The sequence below is a fragment of the Xyrauchen texanus genome, chromosome 45, assembly GCF_025860055.1.
Source record: "Xyrauchen texanus isolate HMW12.3.18 chromosome 45, RBS_HiC_50CHRs, whole genome shotgun sequence".
Classification (NCBI taxonomy): Eukaryota; Metazoa; Chordata; class Actinopteri; order Cypriniformes; family Catostomidae; genus Xyrauchen; species Xyrauchen texanus.
Genome location: NC_068320.1, coordinates 26,124,831 through 26,144,640, shown reverse-complemented (window position 1 = coordinate 26,144,640; position 19,810 = coordinate 26,124,831). Strand labels below are relative to the sequence as shown.

General features: G+C 39.2%; 1 protein-coding gene across 3 annotated transcripts; it reads right to left on the bottom strand.

The window, feature by feature from the left end:
- Positions 1–3,859: 3,859 nt before the first annotated feature.
- On the bottom strand, positions 3,860–12,405 carry e2f7 (E2F transcription factor 7). 3 transcript variants are annotated; one of them, XM_052118918.1, is made up of 13 exons: positions 12,246–12,405; positions 11,353–11,445; positions 10,967–11,263; positions 10,704–10,869; positions 10,399–10,620; positions 8,366–8,524; positions 8,151–8,288; positions 7,672–7,842; positions 7,529–7,574; positions 7,201–7,435; positions 6,935–7,100; positions 6,400–6,725; positions 3,860–5,121 (listed from the first exon to the last, which is right to left on the bottom strand). In XM_052118918.1, exons 2-13 carry the CDS (start codon positions 11,443–11,445, stop codon positions 4,972–4,974), a joined length of 2,169 nt encoding a protein of 722 aa, XP_051974878.1. In that variant the 5' UTR covers positions 12,246–12,405; the 3' UTR covers positions 3,860–4,971. The 3 variants fall into 3 exon arrangements, with proteins under 3 accessions (XP_051974878.1, XP_051974881.1, XP_051974880.1); XM_052118921.1 differs by lacking the exon at positions 11,353–11,445; XM_052118920.1 differs by lacking the exon at positions 12,246–12,405 and having other exon boundaries at positions 8,366–8,521; positions 11,353–11,465.
- Between the last annotated feature and the right edge of the window lie 7,405 nt (positions 12,406–19,810).

Below are 19,810 nucleotides of genomic sequence, written 5' to 3'. Positions count from 1 at the left end.
ATGGAAAACCTCTGGAGGACGGCAATGTCATCAGTCATTGAACTGCTTATTCAAACTGGGGCAATGTTAGAATGGAAAACTAGTGCACTAGTGTACTGCATACTGTGAATTTGAAGGTTATCCTGGTTATTCTTTGCATATATACTGCAGAAATAGAAAACGTAATTACATATGTTATTATGTAGGCCACACAGCCTGGGTCACATTTTTTTAATTTCTTATCCACCAAGTTTGGTCCATTTTGTGTCATTTTCGACCCTACAACTTTTGGGTGGGCCTCATTAAAAATGGATGGGCCAAGTTTATGCCCAAATAATATTTTTGTTTACCAAATTTCCCTTAATAACAGAGAAGCGGCACCTTCAAAAGGTTCTTTCACACGTTCAGAGATCAGAATTTATGCATTTTTTTTAAAACTATTTTATAAATATATATTTGAAGTCAAAGAATGATTAGTAATATTCTGAGTGGGCCTGGGTCTAATTTGGGTGGGCCCAGGCCCACCCCTGTCCACCCTTGGCTACGACACTGGTTTGGATTAGATATAATATGGAAAGCTTTAATACAGACCACACACACACTTCTTATTAAATGTGTTTGCTGAGAAAAGTGTCACTATTCTTATTGCTCATACTTAAGAGTAATGGATTTGAACCCATTAAATTTCCCCATTCATTATCTCCATAGGCTTTTCATAAAATCCTTAATAAAAGAGTTCTAAGTCGTGATCCAAACCAGAGACTATTTAGCATAAAATGTTTCAAACCAGAAGCAAAATCTTACAACACTGGAATAAAAAAATTCCAGCTTTTTAAAATCTGATTATGCAAAAAAACCCGCAATTTTCCCAGCTTGTCTAGCTAATGCCTGATATTATTTAGCAAAGACGGGACACCTCTATTTAAATTAATGGGAGAAATTGGGACGCCCAACCAAGAAGCTCTAGAGCCCAACAGTCAACGGAAGTAGAAAAGAAGCCCCGCCTTATAGTTAAAAGAGCCAATCACATTTTAGATACAAACATTGCATGTCAATCATCTCGAGAACGTGCATGCTCATTAGCCATTCAAACCGGGATTTTTTTTTTTTTTTTTAACGTAATCTGAGATAAAGGACAATTTTTTATACTAGCGTTGTTAGATTTGACTGCTGATTTGAAATATACTGTTTGATTGTAATCTTGAGCAACTGTTTTTGAGATTTCGTTTTTACCCCTGTCATGACTGGAAATAGCCTCCCGGGAGCGTTCCAAAAATGTCCGGCAGTGGACTGACTTGCTTGAGACACTTTGATACTGCGTTCTCGAGTTGATTGACAGGTGATGTCTGTATCTAAAATGTGATTGGATATTTTACCTGTAAGGCGGCACTTCCTTTCAACATCCGTTGACCGTTCATTTCTCCCATTCATTTTAATAGAAGTGGCCTGTCTCTGCTAAATACTCTCTGGACTGACCAAACCTACCCGCTCCAAGGGTAAGATAACATTACAAACTTTGATTTGAAGCAAAAAAGTAAGTAAGGGTGTTTTAATGACAGAAGTGATTATAAGTACAGAAACAATATATTTTAGGTTTACTGCAAAATATTCCGATATATACAAATATATATGTTTGATGTTGTGTAGAGAGAAAGACACGATTCCTTCATTGGTTACATGTACACCAATACTCTTAAATGTACAATACATTTGTTGTTGGACTACACGGGATGCTGTGTCTGTTTTGATTCACTAAAAACAATCGGTTCATAAGAGTCATTTGTTTGTCGGACTACACTGGTTGTTCTGTTTTGATTCACTAAAAAGAATCGGTTCATAAGAGTCATTTGTTTGTCGGACTACACGGGTTGCTCTGTCTGTTTAGATTCACTAAAAAGAATCGGTTCATAAGAGTCATTAGTTTGTCGGACTACACGGGATGCTCTGTCTGTTTAGATTCACTAAAAAGAATCGGTTCATAAGAGTCATTAGTTTGTCGGACTACACGGGTTGCTCTGTCTGTTTAGATTCACTAAAAAGAATCGGTTCATAAGAGTAATTTGTTTGTCAGACTACACGGGTTGCTCTGTCTGTTTAGATTCACTAAAACGAATCGGTTCATAAGAGTCATTTGTTTGTTGGACTACACGGGTTGCTCTCTCTGTTTTGATTCACTAAAAAGAATCGGTTCATAAGAGTCATTTGTTTGTCGGACTACACGGGTTGCTTTGTCTGTTTTGATTCACTAAAAATAATTGGTTCAAAAGAGTCATTTGTTTGTCGGACTACACTGGTTGCTCTAAAAAGAATCGGTTCATAAGAGTCATTTGTTTGTCGGCCTACCCGTGTACACAGGATGCTCTGTCTGTTTTGATTCACTAAAAGAATCGGTTCATAAGAGTCATTTGTTTGTCAGACTACACAGGTTGCTGTGTCTGTTTTGATTCACTAAAAATAATCTGTTCATAAGAGTCATTGGTTTGTCAGACTACACTGGTTCCTCTGTTTTGATTCACTAAAAAGAAACGGTTCAAAAGAGTCATTTGTTTGTCGGACTACACGGGTTGCTCTGTCTGTTTTGATTCACTAAAAAGAATCGGTTCATAAGAGTAATTATTTTGTCGGACTACACGGGTTGCTCTCTCTGTTTTGATTCACTAAAAAGAATCGGTTCATGAGAGTCATTTGTTTGTCGGACTACATTGGTTGCTCTGTCTGTTTAGATTCACTAAAAAGAATCGGTTCATGAGAGTCATTTGTTTGTCGGACTACACTGGTTGCTCTGTCTGTTTTGATTCAATAAAAAGAATCGGTTCATGAGTCATTTGTTTGTCGGACTACGCGGGTTGCTCTGTCTGTTTTGATTCAATAAAAAGAATCGGTTCATGAGAGTCATTTGTTTGTCGGACTACGCGGGTTGCTCTGTCTGTTTTGATTCAATAAAAAGAATCGGTTCATGAGAGTCATTTTTTTGTCGGACTACGCGGGATGCTCTGTCTGTTTAGATTCACTAAAAAGAATCGGTTCATGAGACTCATTTGTTTGTCGGACTACGCGGGTTGCTGTCTGTTTTGATTCACTAAAAAGAATCGGCTCATGAGAGTCATTTGTTTGTCGGACTACACGGGTTGCTCTGTCTGTTTTGATTCACTAAAAAGAATCGGCTCATGAGAGTCATTTGTTTGTCGGACTACACGGGATGCTCTGTCTGTTTTGATTCACTAAAAAGAATCGGCTCATGAGTCATTTGTTTGTGGGACTACACGGGTTGCTCTGTCCGTTTTGATTCACTAAAAAGAATCGGCTCATAAGAGTCATTTGTTTGTCGGACTACACGGGTTGCTCTGTCCGTTTTGATTCACTAAAAAGAATCGGCTCAGAGTCATTTGTTTGTCGGACTACACGGGTTGCTCTGTCTGTTTTGATTCACTAAAAAGAATCGGTTCATAAGAGTCATTTGTTTGTCGGACTACACGGGTTGCTCTGTCTGTTTTGATTCACTAAAAGAATCGGTTCATAAGAGTTTGTCGGACTACACGGTTGCAAAAAGGAGCAGAAATGGTTGTCAAAAACAACAGCAGCAAAATAGCGCCCTCAACTGACAACTGTTGAGCATCATGTCATAAAAATGGCATTAAGCCTCAATAATTTGCAATTAATATCTTTCAGGGAGTAGGACAATACTTTTTTCTTAAAAGGACGGACAAAATAATTGTTTTGTGGTGATCAACATTATGCCACAAATCCTGTTGATTGAGCTTAACTGGTATTAAACTCTGAATATTCCTTTGAAGACAATTTTGACTATATGGCATGCAATAAAGTGTTGACAGTCGTGTAAGAATGACTCAATCCATGCGGCATTTTTAAATGCATTTACTTTGTGTTGCATGTATATGACAGCTGTGTGGCCACACATAAAATAACAGTAAGAATACAGTTGACAAATAACACAAAAGCACCATACAGATTTAACAGTGCATTTCTTGAAGATAAAGCAGCTTTAAACATCCAGTAAAGACATTTAAACACTGATACAGAAATGAAGACATATACAACAATATTCAATGCTAGGAAATAAGGTAAAATTACTGTAAATACAGTACAGCCGTAATGATTACACCCAGCGGTGTAAAAGTCAATCCAAATGTCACTTGCTACGTTAGCAAAAATAATTTATTTCTAGTCTACTTTGCTTTCAATGTTACAGTACTGTGATAACTGTTTTGTCCAGTGATCATATTCACTGGTCATTCAAGTATTTTTTTATTTATTTTTTGGTTTCCTATTTGTTCCACCGATGTAGCACCTCAAAATTAAACAGTGTCCAAAGTTACAACCATTATTTGCTTCAGAAACCCTCAGATTTTCTTATCTACACCGCTCAGAATGAATGTTCAGAACTGTTCAAGCTACGCGTTTCTGTCTTCCTCACTTATAAAAGACTGAACCCAGATCTGTTTCATGTTCTCCTAGCAAGTCCTCGAATTTGTTTGCTCAAGACAAACTCAAAATAATGCTATTCTCTGTTGTGAAGGCACTGTCTTAACACAAAATCATTTCTAAGGCATGTCGGTTTCACAGACAATATGGCACTTTTGCATACAGCTTTCTGTACAAGCGGCTCTCAGAGACTGATCCAGTCTAAATTACGTTCACATTTTTAAATACGTAGTGCTAGAGCTATCAAATGTACTCCAAAATACTCTCCGAAGGGGTGAAATGCAAATAATAAAACTACTATCGTCCCTCAATTCAACCACAAGAGGGCGTGTCCCCGATAATTTCCCAATTCAGCCTGAGCAGGACATAAATACCTGTATTTGTCTGCCCTCCTATTTTGATATTTATTATTTAGTAAACAGGAAATCACTGGTAATCAAAGAATGTCAAGCCAGTATTTGTTGCGTAATGCAGTTTATCTCTTTGACACTGCAGCTCCATAGATGCCTGAACATTCAATGACACATAGTGACACCTACAGCTGTTCATTTAATTGGCCGCGGGGTGTCCAATGTCCAGCCGCCTCTGGGCGGAGCCTCTCTTGCGTGCTGCAGGTGGAGTCGTAAGTGATCCAAAAGCTCCAGGGGTTTCGAAGAAAGACTTGGACCGCAGAGCTGCTTGCTTTGGTGTCGAAGGAGTCTGAAAATGTAAAGGAGTGTCAGAACTACATAAACACAGTGTTTCAATATTGACTATTAGCGTTTTGTTTTATAATCACCGGAACCAAACAATTTGAATTAATTTAGCTTCTGTTAACGGTCTACGAACGTGCAATCTTCCACCTGCATGATCATTCAGCAACATGAAACATCAAGCACGGCCACTGTATTCTGACTCCTAAACAAATTACCCATATTCATCTTTTGAATCTACTGTGCAAAAATAAAAATAAAAAATACAGCGTGACCAGAGAACATATGACTCGTCTGAGTCAGTTCTTTTGAATCTACAGTGCGACCAGTGTAGTCTTGATTCCCAAACGAATGACCCATCTGAGTCGGTTCTTTTGAATCTGTAGTGCGATCAGTGTAGTCTGATTCCCAAACGAATGACCCGTCCGAGTCGGTTCTTTTGAATCTGTAGTGCGACCAGTGTAGTCTGATTCCCAAACGAATGACTCGTCCGAGTCGGTTCTTTTGAATCTGTAGTGCGACCAGTGTAGTCTGATTCCCAAACGAATGACTCGTCTGAGTCGGTTCTTTTGAATCTGTAGTGCGACCAGTGTAGTCTGATTCCCAAACGAATGACTCGTCCGAGTCGGTTCTTTTGAATCTGTAGTGCGACCAGTGTAGTCTGATTCCCAAACGAATGACTCGTCCGAGTCGGTTCTTTTGAATCTGTAGTGCGACCAGTGTAGTCTGATTCCCAAACGAATGACCCGTCCGAGTCGGTTCTTTTGAATCTACAGCGCGACCAGTGTAGTCTGATTCCCAAACGAATGACTCGTCCGAGTCGGTTCTTTTGAATCTGTAGTGCGACCAGTGTAGTCTGATTCCCAAAAGAATGACTCGTTTGAGTCCGTTCTTTTGAATCTACAGTGCGACCAGTGTAGTCTGATTCCCAAACGAATGAGTCTTATGAGATTCTTTTGAATCTCCTCGCAACACACAGACAGCGCTACCTCCCAAACAATTGACTCTTTTCAGCTGATACTTTTAAGTAAATAAAAAACGGGTGTTGTTGTAAGAAGTGGTGTTTTTTATTATTATTATTATTATGTGTATTATATGGAAAAAGAAGCAATGGATGTGAATGGTGACTGAGGCTGTCATTCTGCCAAACATCTTTTGTGATCCATGGAAGGAAGAAAGTAAGTCATCCAGGTTTAAAACAACATGAGAGTGAATGATGACAGAAGTTTCATTTTTGGGTATACTATCCCTTTAATGGATGAACTTATCTGCTTAGCACACTGACCTGTGTGTGTGTTAGCTTTGAGCTCTCTTGTGTCCGTCGGGCTTGTGGTGAGAATGTGGGCACTGGTGCTCTGTGATGCTCTGGGCTGTTCATCACATCTGTACTGCCAGTCACACCGAACGCCCCTCCTGCCATCACAAACCGGGCTGGTGACAGCACGGTGGGCAGACTGAAACTCAAACCACTGCTGCCACTCCCATCAGCGTTGGACGTGGACACTGCGCCTGCTATGAGTGGGGATGGTACCAAAAAGTATGGCAGAGCTACGGTTGGCACGCCTCCCTGAGTGTGCCCTGCTGGCATGAGGAAGTTCAAACCATTCAGTCCTAAAGAAAAGAGTGAAATTTACCATTAGAATTAGAGTGCTGTGTACAAGATTCACTGGCATTTACTGGCACAATGGTCTTGCAAGTACTGGGCGATGTACTGAATATTCATGTTGGCGAAGGTTTTGCTTTCGTTATAAAAATAATTATATTCTAGCTACAGTATATCGCCCGGCTGTAATCTAGACCGGCAGTATTTCTTTATGTACCTGCTGTGTTTGGAACATAGAGGTAATGAGAAGACAGGATGGGGTCTTTAGGACTGTGTGTCCCCATGTCGCCCTCATTTAGTGGCCCAAACAAGGTCTCGTCCCACGGAGAACCTCCCTGGGAGCCGAATGGAGATCTTTGCGCACTGGAGGTCATACTCTCACCCTGTGGGACACACAGACAAAATATTATACTACAAACTGTATTAATATACTACAATTATCATTATTATTATTAAAATGTTCAACTGGGCCTTTAAACATACGGTTTCACTTTCTATGGACGCCACACATTTGTGTCTTTTCGCTGGCTGATCTTCCTCCTCTTCTGTTCGCTGACCTTGTGTGATGCCCTCGGGTACGTGCCCGCTGTACACCATGAACAGGGGCGCCTGTGGGAGGCCGGGCAGGTATGCTAATGGGTGCTGGGTGAACTGGGCGGGCATGGATGCATACGGGACATCAGCTTGAAGGGGCACAGGACTTCCACTGGACTGAACACTGTAAGAGCGCAACATACAACAACATTTAGTACATAAAAGGGGACATTTTTGGATGCTATGAGACATATAATGTCTAACTTGACTGACTCACCGGTCTCCAAACGGCACAGTCTTCCTGGAATAATCAACCGGCTCGTCTGATTATACAAAAGACAAACCGTTGTGTTAAATTTCATACATTGCATGTAATCGATGCAGATGCATTATGCTACATGCTGTTAATCTTGCTCTTACCTATGGGATCTCTATGAGGTGTGCTAGGGGCGGAGTTTATCAGTCTTTGATTGACAGAAGGGGAGGAAAGGACCTGAAATGAGACGTGGCGTGCCATCTTCTCTCGCCGTTCTCCTGTGCCCATGACGGAGGAGCTCTTCTTCAAATCGGACACTCTCAAACTGTCCGAGTCTTATAATATAAACATAAAATACAAGCTTAAAGTCAACGTGAAATCATAATTGACATTGTGTACGTTCTTAATAAATATTCCTGGTCATATTGGTGCCTTTCTCCACCCCTGAAATACAAGGATGCGTGGGTGGGGAATAAAATCATATTAACCAATAATATCACAGCCTATCAGCCAGAAACCAATCAAACACTGGCGGATAATGTAAAGCCCCGCCCACATTATTTCTCTTTGAATATTGAGTCGACTCACTAAAGCCATTTCATGTTGACTCTAAAGTATTTAAAACAGGAAGTGTCAGTCGTACCGCTGCTGCTGTGGAAATCGTTGGGTCCGATCCATTTGAAGGCGGGTTTGCGGCTTTTCTCCTCTCTCACGTGAAGTTTCTTTATCAGATTCAGGCTGGTGAGGACGTTAGCGATATCATACAAGCGGCGTACCTTGGCTAAACAATAAAGAACCCATTAATGTTATAAAATATGCTCCTTCATATAGGAGTGCTAACAATGTTTATTGTCTTACTTTTATATTTGCTGTGGCTGGACTCATCCTGACCCTCCTCGATCAGAATCTTAGCAGCCGTATCCAGCGTAACGGTCTGTGTTTTGGACACCAGGAACAGCATGACAAACTTCTGGCTCATGATGCGGAGAGATTTATCTTTCCTTCGGCTGGACGCTGCTGTACGAGAGAGAGAAACAAACCATCATCTATGTATTGATGCTTTAAGGAAACTAGAAAACAATATACGGCTGTGGCTCAGTTGGTAGAGCGGGTCGGACGCTAATCGCAGGGTTGGCGGTTCGATTCCCGGCCCACATGACTCCACATGCCGAAGTGTCCTTGGGCAAGACACTGAACCCCAAGTTGCTCCCAATGGCAGGCTAGTGCCTTGCATGGCAGCTCTGCCGCCATTGGTGTATGAATGGGACACAGTGTAAAGCGCTTTGGTAATCTCTAAGGTTGAAAAAAGCGCTATATAAGTGCAGAACATTTACCAATATATTTTTTATGTCTAAAGAGCCATATACTCAACTCAAAAACCCTAAATAATCTTCAAGGGTTCTTGATAAGGAGAAATCAAACAAATATGAACTAAACGATAATTCATTCAGGTATAGTTCACAATAAACTACAGCGAACGCACACATTTTTGCTCAATATCAATGAAGTGAGTTTAACCAGATTTTATCTACATTTATTTAATTATTCACTTTATTGTTTTTTTTTTTATTTGATTATAAAAAGTGAATTTAATCATTTAATCTAATACCTGATTAATTGAATTAATTAAGCTAATTTGATCTAATTTAATTCAATTATTTGCATGTTATATTATGGCCTAAAAAAATGACAGTTTATTAATAATTATTTGTTTACAGTGAATTTAATCATTTAATTTAATACCTGATAAATGTAATTATTTAAGCTGCTTTTATCTGATTTAACTGAATTATTTGCATATCATATAACGAAAAAATAAAATAAATAAGATTTTTTTTTGTGTGTCAATGTAATTATATATATATTTATTAACCTGATTAATTTATTTAAACTGATTTTATCTGATTTAATTGAGTTAATTGCATGATATATTATGGCTGAAAAATCAACACTTTAATGTTTTGTTTTTTCAAAGTTAATCTTATTTAATATCTGATTAATTAAATTACTTGAACTGATTTTATCTGATTTAATAAAATTATTTATGGTATATTAAGGCCAAAAAAATCTACATGTTATTGTTTATTTAGAAATAATAATAATAAAAAAGAATTGAATTTAATACCTGATTCATTTAATAACTGAAGCTGACTTTATCTGATTTAAACAAATTATTTGCATGTTATATTATGGCCAAAAAAGCGCTATACTTTGTTTTATTTAAAAAAGTAAAAGTACTTTGAATCGCCACAGTGAGTAATATATGCTCATTATGTAGTAATACACTTGTTCACCCTTTATTTTCTTTCCATTTAGATATTTACATGCTTCAAGAGAAACCAATCAGGCATCAAAACATTAAAATATGTTGTTTAGTACCATCTGACATAGAAAACAGGCTCCTTAAATTGGGAAAAATACAGCCTGATATTATTTGCCTCTAATATCGACCTTATTCAATATTGCAGATATAAAAATGCAGATATGAATAAGTGATGAGAAATATCTAATGAGAGTGTGCCATGAGTTGATTATGCCACACGTACAAAAAACTCAATAGACGATAAACATGTCTGAACTTGTTCTTGGCATGTGACAAACTGAATAATGTGGCACCCCTCACACAAAGAGTCTGTGTGCTGTGATGGGATTAACACAAAGACCTGGCAACCAGTGTTGTGATGCTCACACTATTAACCAGTAACCTATCGATGTTGCACATGGCTTCACCAGGCGAGACGCTAATACTGCCATTAATAGGGCAACCGTCACTATGGTTTTAACATAAAAGAGTGCTACATACAAGTTTTAAAGCTCTGTGTAATAATATTTGAATATATGCAATATACGCAGAATAAAACCCTTCATTTGGATGATTCTTCTTTAGGTACCTTGTGCGTTTGGTGCGTGGTGGGTGGCATGCAGACTGGTTTCGTCTCTAGGGGCCATCTGCAGATGGTAGCCCTGTTCTCGGCCATCCCGCTGGAGTTCCTGCAGGGTTTTAGGCAGCAGCGATCGTCCGTGCCACACGTACACGTTTTTCGCCATTCTGCTCACCAGCATCAGGGACTCCAGCACATTCACGATGTCGTAGATACGCCGCCTTTCCACACCTGTGTCACACCACAGAGTTTACACCCCTTGAATGTGAATTCTACGGCTAATTATATAGGAAATATGCGTTCTAGTCTTTTACCTAAACGTGTGGCCACCTCGTCCAGAGAGATCTTGATGCTTTCGGAGGCTTTGGGGTAATCGGGGTACAAGGCCAGAAATTTCTGACACAGAAGCCCCAAACTCTTCTGCTTGCGACTGGGTCTTCTCTCCGGATCATCTCCGCCGTCGTCGTCTAACGTTTCAAACTGAAACGACACATTTTTTTTACAGTCTAAATGGGAAAAAGATGGATGCATTTAACGGTTGAGGGACATTAAACAGATATAAACATTCTCCTCATACCTGACACGAGTCATCGATTTCTTCTTCCTCTTCCTCTACAACATTCTCCTCATTTTCTATGGGTCTGAAAAGGGTCTTTTTCATCTCTCGGTCACGGATGTCTGGGCTGGCGGCGCTGATCAGCATCTTCAGGTTTGCTGTGGGGGTCCAGGGGTCTGTATGGGCCCTCTCAGGGTGTTTGATGGGGGTGATATGAGTGATATCTGGACTTGAGACTCTCCTGTGTCCATTAATGGCTGTCGTCACAGAATCGGACTTGAGAGGGGTCATTTTTCTCTTATCCACACAGATGTTCTCCTGTTTAATAAGGGTTAAAAAATCAGCGTATGTACCAGTACATGAAATGTTGTAGATAACATGATGTACGTAAAATTAGATCATCTTACTTTCTGGTCATTTATATTCTCAGTTTCATTAGAGCCTGTCTTAATCTTCCTCACACTAACCAGATCCTTCAGAGATAAACACTTCATCTCCATCTACAAAACAAATAATAAATAATAATGAGCATACTTACAGTGAACTTTTGGACTCATAACAATATATATATATGGTTGTTTTTCTATTTAACTACTAGAATATAACCATTATTATTTTAGCTAATACATTACTGTTCATTTAGTAAGCACATTGTTGTGTAAGAATAAAGTGTATAATATTTTAAAACAACTAATAAGTGATCATTAGTTAATTTATATTCAAACTTTACACTTTGACTCGTATATTTAATTTCTGAATGTAAATGTTCTGTAAAGCACTATATGTTTGTTAAAATATTAAAAGTTATTATTAAGTTTTATATCTAGATATTAGTTTTAATACACTACTAGACAATTACATATTATATGAGATATTATACTACTACATAATTAATGAGATTGTTACTACTTATGAATATTAACGCAACTTTTTGGTTCTGATTTGATGATGGTGGAAAGATTTTGGCGCAAAGTTTTTGAGCAGTTGCCTGATAACGAAATATTTGTCCAATCATTATGATTAAATGTTTAACTTTCACATTCAGATTTATACTATTGGAATAATTATTTATGAATTTATATTATGTTGTTGAGGACCTCGAGGGTCAATCGTATGGGTTGTAGCTACTAAATATCCTACATAAAACTTGTTCATTTTTTTTTTCTGATTATGTGATTATGAGTAAAAAAAAGGGTTTCCAAGCTGAAATAATTAAAATAACCCTCGAGTTTAAAGAAATTAATTTAAATTACGTCATCATGTAAGTCAGATAGATAGTCAGATATCTCTGTGTTCTTACCTTAATCTAATCTCGATGGAGGAATATACACACAAAAAATTTAAACAAATCCAGTTCAAAGTGATCCTCTTTAAATGAACATAATTTTCCCTCTAAATAAGAAGATCTGTCCGAATAATCTTCTTATTTCAGCTGGTACGTGCTGAAATAGCCGCTGTGCTGCTTGAACTCATACGAATCACCCGCTAAAGCTTGTTTTCTGGCGCTTTGAAGAAGTTCCCACTCGCTCGGCCAATCACAACGGCACTATGCAAATATATCGACGCTGGTTGGCTGAGCGAGGACAGAAATCCTCAGTACGGTCCGTGTAGCCAATCAGAGAAGCGCTGTTACTACGTCTCTGGGGAGATATTGGCGGGGCTGTGGGCGCTCGAGGCGCGCTCTTGACTTGTGGTTTATTACAGGCGCGCGTGAAGTCGTGAAGACGCCGCTGAAACTCAGCGGGGACTTAATTAATCAGAAAAAAGTCATTAATTGACGCCATATAGACGCCGAATGCCTAATGACAGCTTTACATGGCAAGCTCAGGCAAGAAAAAAGGTGAGAACTACACCCCAGGTGGGGTTTTGGCGCGACTGAGGATGTTCTCGCGGGAAGGAGTGTAATATGAGAGGGTCTATGGAGTTATACTTGTGCCAAAATTCTGCGAGCACTAAGAGTGGGTAGGACGAGAAAGCAAAATATAAGAGTTCTGAGCAAATTCCCATTAAATATAAACTTTATTCAAGCACAAAATAGATTTTCGTTTGCTCAAAATGAATTTACCCTTGCAAGGAGATAAATTGCTTTACAAAACTGAATTCAAGCGTGTGCAAAATTTGATCTTGCACGTGCAGAACTTTGTGGGCTCAAAATATCTTGTGCATGCAAACATTTTTTATGCACACAAAATATCATTTTGCATGTGCAAAATAGCTTTTTGTATGCTCAATTTCGTTCAGCGCATGCAGAATAGTTTTTTGTGAGTTCAAAATATAATCCAAATAACTTTGTGCTCTTAAAATTTCATCTTGCACGTGCAGAAAAGTTTTGTGCACTCAAAATATAATTTTGCGTATGCAGAATTGTGGCACATGTATAACTCCATAAGGTCTGCCCTCAGGATGTACCCCACACCCACAAATTACCCCCAGATAAGGGTAAATTCACCCTCACAGTCCTAGTTATAAAATAATATCTATTTAATTTAATATCTATTACAATTTAACTAGCCATCACAATGTAAAACTGACTTTAAAGAAGACAAATCACCGGTTAAAATATTTAACGGTCAAAATTATAATAGGAATACAGGTTAAATGGGACACAAAGCTCAATTGACAGCATTTGTGGCATAATATTGATTACATAATATTGATGACAATTTTACATCTTCATTACCATAACGATGTAATGTAAACAAACCCTAAAATGATGATTTAAACAACTTTACAGCTCAAATAATACACCAGTTTTAACAGAATATTTAATATAAGAGCTTTTTATAAAATTATAAGCTTCACATTTCTGCCTTTAAACCCTCCAAAAATTGGCCCCATCCACTTCCATTGTAAGTGCATCACTGTAACATCGATTTTGGCTTTTTAATACAGCATGCATCTCTATTTTCAGTTATTTTGCATTTCAGTACAGTGCCTGTTAATGTTTTAATCATTTGTAATGTTTTCAGGGTTTAGTATTTTATAGGAGGGATCATTAAATACATACTTTTTTGTTATTACAGATCATTTCAAGCCACTTATTTGTTTGTTTGTCATGTTCTAGGCCATGACCTTCTGGCCTGCCATCAGGACAGCTAAAGGGTTGAAACCAGATTTACGGTAAGACACTTAATTTATCTTAACTTTAATTAGAGCCTGACCGATATGGGATTTTTGAGACAATACCGATTTTAGAGGGTTAAAATTCACAGATTACTGATATGGTGGCCAGTATTGCTAATTTTTGAGCTGGAATGAAAACTATGTTGAACTGATATGACTATGCAAAGGTACTCAAAATGCTGCTTTCTTAAAAAATATTTTTAGCAAAGAATATTTGACATATTAACAAATAATTGCTGACTATAATAGTCAACAAATTCTAGAAATGAACACTGAGAATAGCTTCCACTCAGCTGACAAGCTATGAAAGTAGCTACGAGGTTAGCTAGTTAGCTATAAACTCGTTGCCACGGAGAGTAAAGATGGACGTTGTTTATTTACTTTCCTGCATTGCATCTCACCAACTAACAATATAGTGTGAAATCAACACTCAACAGACACAATCCACCACCGCACCATTGTCTACTGAGCTGCAGAAAGATGATCTGATGTTTACCTTTCAATCTGCTACGTTACTGACTGCACTGACAACCTATAGCTGGCTAACGGCAAACAGATGTGATCAACATGAGTGACATGGTTGTCAGGGACAGGGTTGACTTTATATTAGTTATATCGAAAAGGGAAAACAATGGGGTCATTGTTTGTTAATGTTGCAGTATGTATTTCACAAACTAGTTAGCAACTTACAGAGAAGACACCGCTTAACTCCACACCACTTAACTCTGCCCTGTCTGCAGAGCCGCCTACTTCTTTGGTGTTTATTGGCGGTTGGCAAACCAGTTTAAAGGTGCATTACCGCCACCTACTGGACTGGAGTGTGGTACAGGATTATGCAGGAGAATCAAACAAACAAACAAAAAAAACTATATTCTTTTAACTAATTCAGTTTCATTTATAAATGTGATAAGGTCATCATATATCTTGTCAGCTGTTTTACTTAAGAGACCTGATAAAGAAAAGTCTAAATGTTTTGCCTTCCTTAGTGACTGAAGAAAGTGATATCTCTCAGTATTGTTTTTCATTTTCATTGTCATCCCAATACTTCTGCCATACTGATTGTACATATGTCCTAATGTGTACCGTAGCTTCAGCTTTGCTTAATGGGACTAATGGTAGATCTACTTGTTTAATTCATAGAGTTTGTTTGTCCAGAATATCCTCCTGCTCATTTCCATCCACACCAACATCAGCAAGGACCCAAGGGAAGCATGTATATATATGCCCTTAACTTCTATATTATATTTCATTGATAATATCCATCCTAAATGATGTCCTGCCAGATCTTATGCGGTGTGGTGGTGGCATAGTGGGCTAAAGCACGGAGCTGGTAATCAGAAGGTCGTTGGTTCTATCCCCACAGCCACCACCATTGTGTCCTTGAGTAAGGCACTTAACTCCAGGTTGCTCCGGGGAGATTGTCCCTGTAATAAGTGCACTTTGGATAAAAGTGTCTGCCAAATGTATAAATGTAAATGTAAATGGAAGTTGATTAGATTTGTCCTTCAATTCCTGCTGTCTGTTGAGATCAACAATTGGCAAGGAAGAAATTGAGACTGTATGGCTGTACTATAATTGGTGTAATCCTAGGTTTCCTGCCTTCGCATCACCTATCCACCCAAAACTTGTACAATTTGTCTCATTATGTCCCCAGCAGTCTTTTTAAACCCTTTTGACAGATGTGTATCACATTGTCCCTGGAGGTTAACCCAGTATGCCAGCATTAACTTCAATCTTCTGATCCTTAAAGGCGTTGAAGACCTTTTTACATTTATTCTCAACTTTATCCAGATGAATATTGCCACATTCCTTCCTTGTTCTTTCAGGCCCGGCATGACGTTCACCCCCCTTTCCGGTCCCGTCTGCCGGCAGGTCATCCCCGCTTCTCTGGATCTGGGAGGGGACAAGGGAAACACCACAATAATAACAATAAATACTAATAATTAAAAAGAGAGGGAAAGGCCAACACGGAGCGACAGCGGGAGAGAGAGAGAAGGTTCAGGTTCTCCGATATGACGTAGCTTGGTCCTGGCCAGTCCTCCACCCTCTTGTGGATGATAGCCATGCATCCCTGGGCAGATCGGAGAAAGTCCTCCAGCCCCTGGCAGCAGTTTTTCCGCTCCAGGCGGTCGGCCAGGTTCCCCTCCCCGCTCCCGGTCAGTGGTCCTCTCTTGACCCCATGAGACGGTTAGGGTCTCCTCCACCCCTGGCAGCGCCCCTGACCGCTCCAGGCAGTTGGCTAGGAGCCCATCCTCCGCTCGCGTTTGGCAGCCGTTCCTCCACTTTCAGGTGGCCAGGCTCCTCCGTCCCCCAGCAGATGGCCTCGGCTGCTCCGATTTCTGTGGACGGTAGTGGCGAGGACTCTACTACGGCGCATCCCTCCTCCCATCTAGGTCTCGGCACAGTATAACAAAGTTCAAGTGAAAGGAGCAGGTGAGAACTGGCTTAACAATATAAACTAGAAAAAGTTCATCGAGACAAACTTTAAGTTGGCTTGTGAAAGTTTGGACCAGAAAGTTTGAAGAAGTTTAAATTAGTTTAAAGTAGTTTATAGTTTAAAGTAGTTTGAAGTTTAAATTAGTTTGAAGTTTAAATTAGTTTGTAGTTTAAATTAGTTTAACTTAGTTGCTAGATAGATAGATAGACACTCAGATAGATAGATAGATATTTACCCTCAGATAGATAGAGAGATAGATAGATAGATAGATAGATAGATAGATAGATAGATAGATATTGACCCTCAAATAGATAGATAGATAGATATTGACCCTCAGATAGATAGATAGAAAGACAGATAGATGCTAGCACGTTTTTAGCATTTTTTAGCACTTCGCTAGGCGATGCTAGCACATTTTTAGCATGTTTTAGCACTTCGCTAGGCGATGCTAGCATGTGTTAGCATGATGCTAGCACGTTTTTAGCATTTTTTAGCACTTCGCTAGGCGATGCTAGCATGTGTTAGCATGATGCTAGCACGTTTTTAGCATGTTTTAGCACTTCGCTAGGTGATGCTAGCATGTGTTAGCATGATGCTAGCACGTTTTTAGCATGTTTTAGCGTGTGGCTATGAAGATTTTAGGTCATTACTTTTTGGCTGCTTGATGACATAAATCCTCTGAGGGAGAGAGAGAGGGAGAGATGCAGGGCTGACAGGCCCTTTTTCATGGTTCATCCGCTGTGGGAAAACCGTAAGTCCGATCAGTTAGAAAAGAGTATAGCACACTATTTGGGATTAGTCTGAAGGTCTGTGCCGAGTTTGGTGCCTGTAGCTTAAAAGCTCTAGGAGGAGTTAGATACCGAAATTTTCACTGCAAGAAGAATAAGAAGAAGAATAAGGATCGGAATAATAATAAGTTTAAGTAGGATTTCAGTAAGTTGGCTCTCACAAGCCAACTTAATAATATTTAATGGTTAACTTAAACAAAAAGGCACAAACACATACAGGGCAGCTGCCTGTAGTTCTCTCTCTCAAACTGCCGCCTCCGGTTGCCTTTGGCTTGATCAGCCTGAATATTGCCCGGCGTGCAGCATCACATCCTGGCCCCAGCCTTCCCCCTGCCACACACATCAAAGAAGGCAGCTATCACTACTACTTTGTTAGTCTGTGCTTTCCTGATGTCTGATTCTAAGCACAATACAGAGTCCATTGTATTCTGACCCTTACAGAACCCACTTTGATAGGGAGGTAAAAGAGATTTACTTTTTACATTAATTGGAAGTTAATGCAATAGGTTTGTAGCTAGAAGGGTCTGATGGGTCTTTCCCTGGTTTAAGTACTTTTTCACACTGAAGGAGGCTGTCTAGTATCCCAACTTAAACAGTCTTAACACTATGTCCAGTGTGTTACCTGTCATGTGTGCCAACATTTAATAACATACTCCATCTTTCCCAGGTGCAGTCTGATGAGCACTAATGATTGCTCTTCTCAGCTCAAACGTATTTAAAGGTAGGTCTAATGGATCTTCTGACACCTCCTTTTTCTAGGGGCTTCATTAAAGGTTCTGTTTCTACACTGCCTGGCCTTATTTGAGCTGTGAACTTTCCAAAATGTTTGTGCAAGGAGTTCAGCCTTTTCAATGTTGCTAACAGCCATTTTGTCCCCACTGTTCATCACGGGTAACTCAATTTCTTCTGACCCCCCCCATTCTTCTGATCATGCCCCATACATCTGACAGCTGTACTTCTCCTCTAATGCTACTGCAATATTACCTCCAAAATATAAGTTTTTATGCCCTTATTGTGCTCCTTACTATTGCCTTGGGCCCTTTTATATTGGATCATAGCATCCTGAGAATCCTGAGAAGTGTTTTGAGTGGCCTAAATGTTTTATTTCTGGCTTTTATAGCTTTTGCTATTCCACCAGGGTACATTTCTAGTGTATCTAACTCCTGTACTCTTAGGAATTGTTTCCTCAGCAGACTGAATTATTTAATTAACTAGCTCATTATTGAATGTATTTACATCTATCCTGTTCTCCTCTTGGAGTGTCATGCATCCTTTTCCACAAATTCCTTGGAAAGCTTCCCAGTTTGCATTCTCATGTTTCCAGCTATCTTGTAATTCTCTCTCCTCGTTTCCACTATAGTTGATCCCGTCGCAATCACTATCATCCGATTTGTTCTTCCATTTCTTTTTGCATTTATTATTCCTAACCATATCCTACTCTTCTAAACTCCCGACATCTACTACCATCTCTCTTGATTCACTTCCTGATCCGTCACATCCCTCTGCAGTCTCCTGATCATTCGCGGTTCAGTTGTTGCCAACCACCTTGGGCCTCATAGTCCCTCTCTGCTTTCTGAAAACAGTTCGCCGTCGTGGACCACCAGAAGCCCTCCAGCCAGTCGCACCTTTCTGCAGAGCCACCGTCAGCTCAGCTCTGTAAACAGTGGCGTCGGAGCACGCTCTGCTGGACAAACTATGTTATGACACCAATTCATGCATTGATTTCTGCATTATATGTTCTGGAAAAAAGTTTTCATATCTACGCATACCGGTAAACATATACAACCAACTGGGCACTACTTTTAATTGACTATATCACAATTCCAGTGGGTCAGAAGTTTACATACACTAAGTTAACTGTGCCTTTATACAGCTTGGAAAATTCCAGAAAATTATGTCAAGCCTTTAACCAATTAGCTTCTGATAGGCTTATTGGAGTCAATTGGAGGTGTACCTGTGGATGTATTTTAAGGCCTACCTTCAAACTCAGTACCTCTTTGCTTGACATCATGGGAAAATCTAAAGAAATCAGTCAAGATTGCACTTCACAAAATAGATGGCATCATGAGGAAGGAATATTATGTGGATATATTGAAGCAACAGCCAGGAAGTTAAAGCTCGGTCACAAATGGGTCTTCCAAATGGACAATGACCCCAAGCATACCTCCAAAGTTGTGACAAAATGGCTCAAGGACAATAAAGTCAAGGTATTGGAGGACAAAATTCCAGCAACGTATTGTGAAGCTTGTGGAAGGATACCCAAAATATTTGACCCAAGTTAAACAATTTAAAGGCAATGCTACCAAATACTAACAAAGTGTATGTAAACTTCTGACTTCAGCTGTAAGTACCATTGATGGTATTAGTGTAATTAGCTGTAAATAATTTAGTGCATAATAACTGAATATGCAGTTGGCATGCAAAAATAAATAGACACAAAAATAAAATACATTTAAGTTTATTAAAGTTAAGCTAAATCGACAGCGCAATGTTCATTATCACCAAAAAAAACTTGAC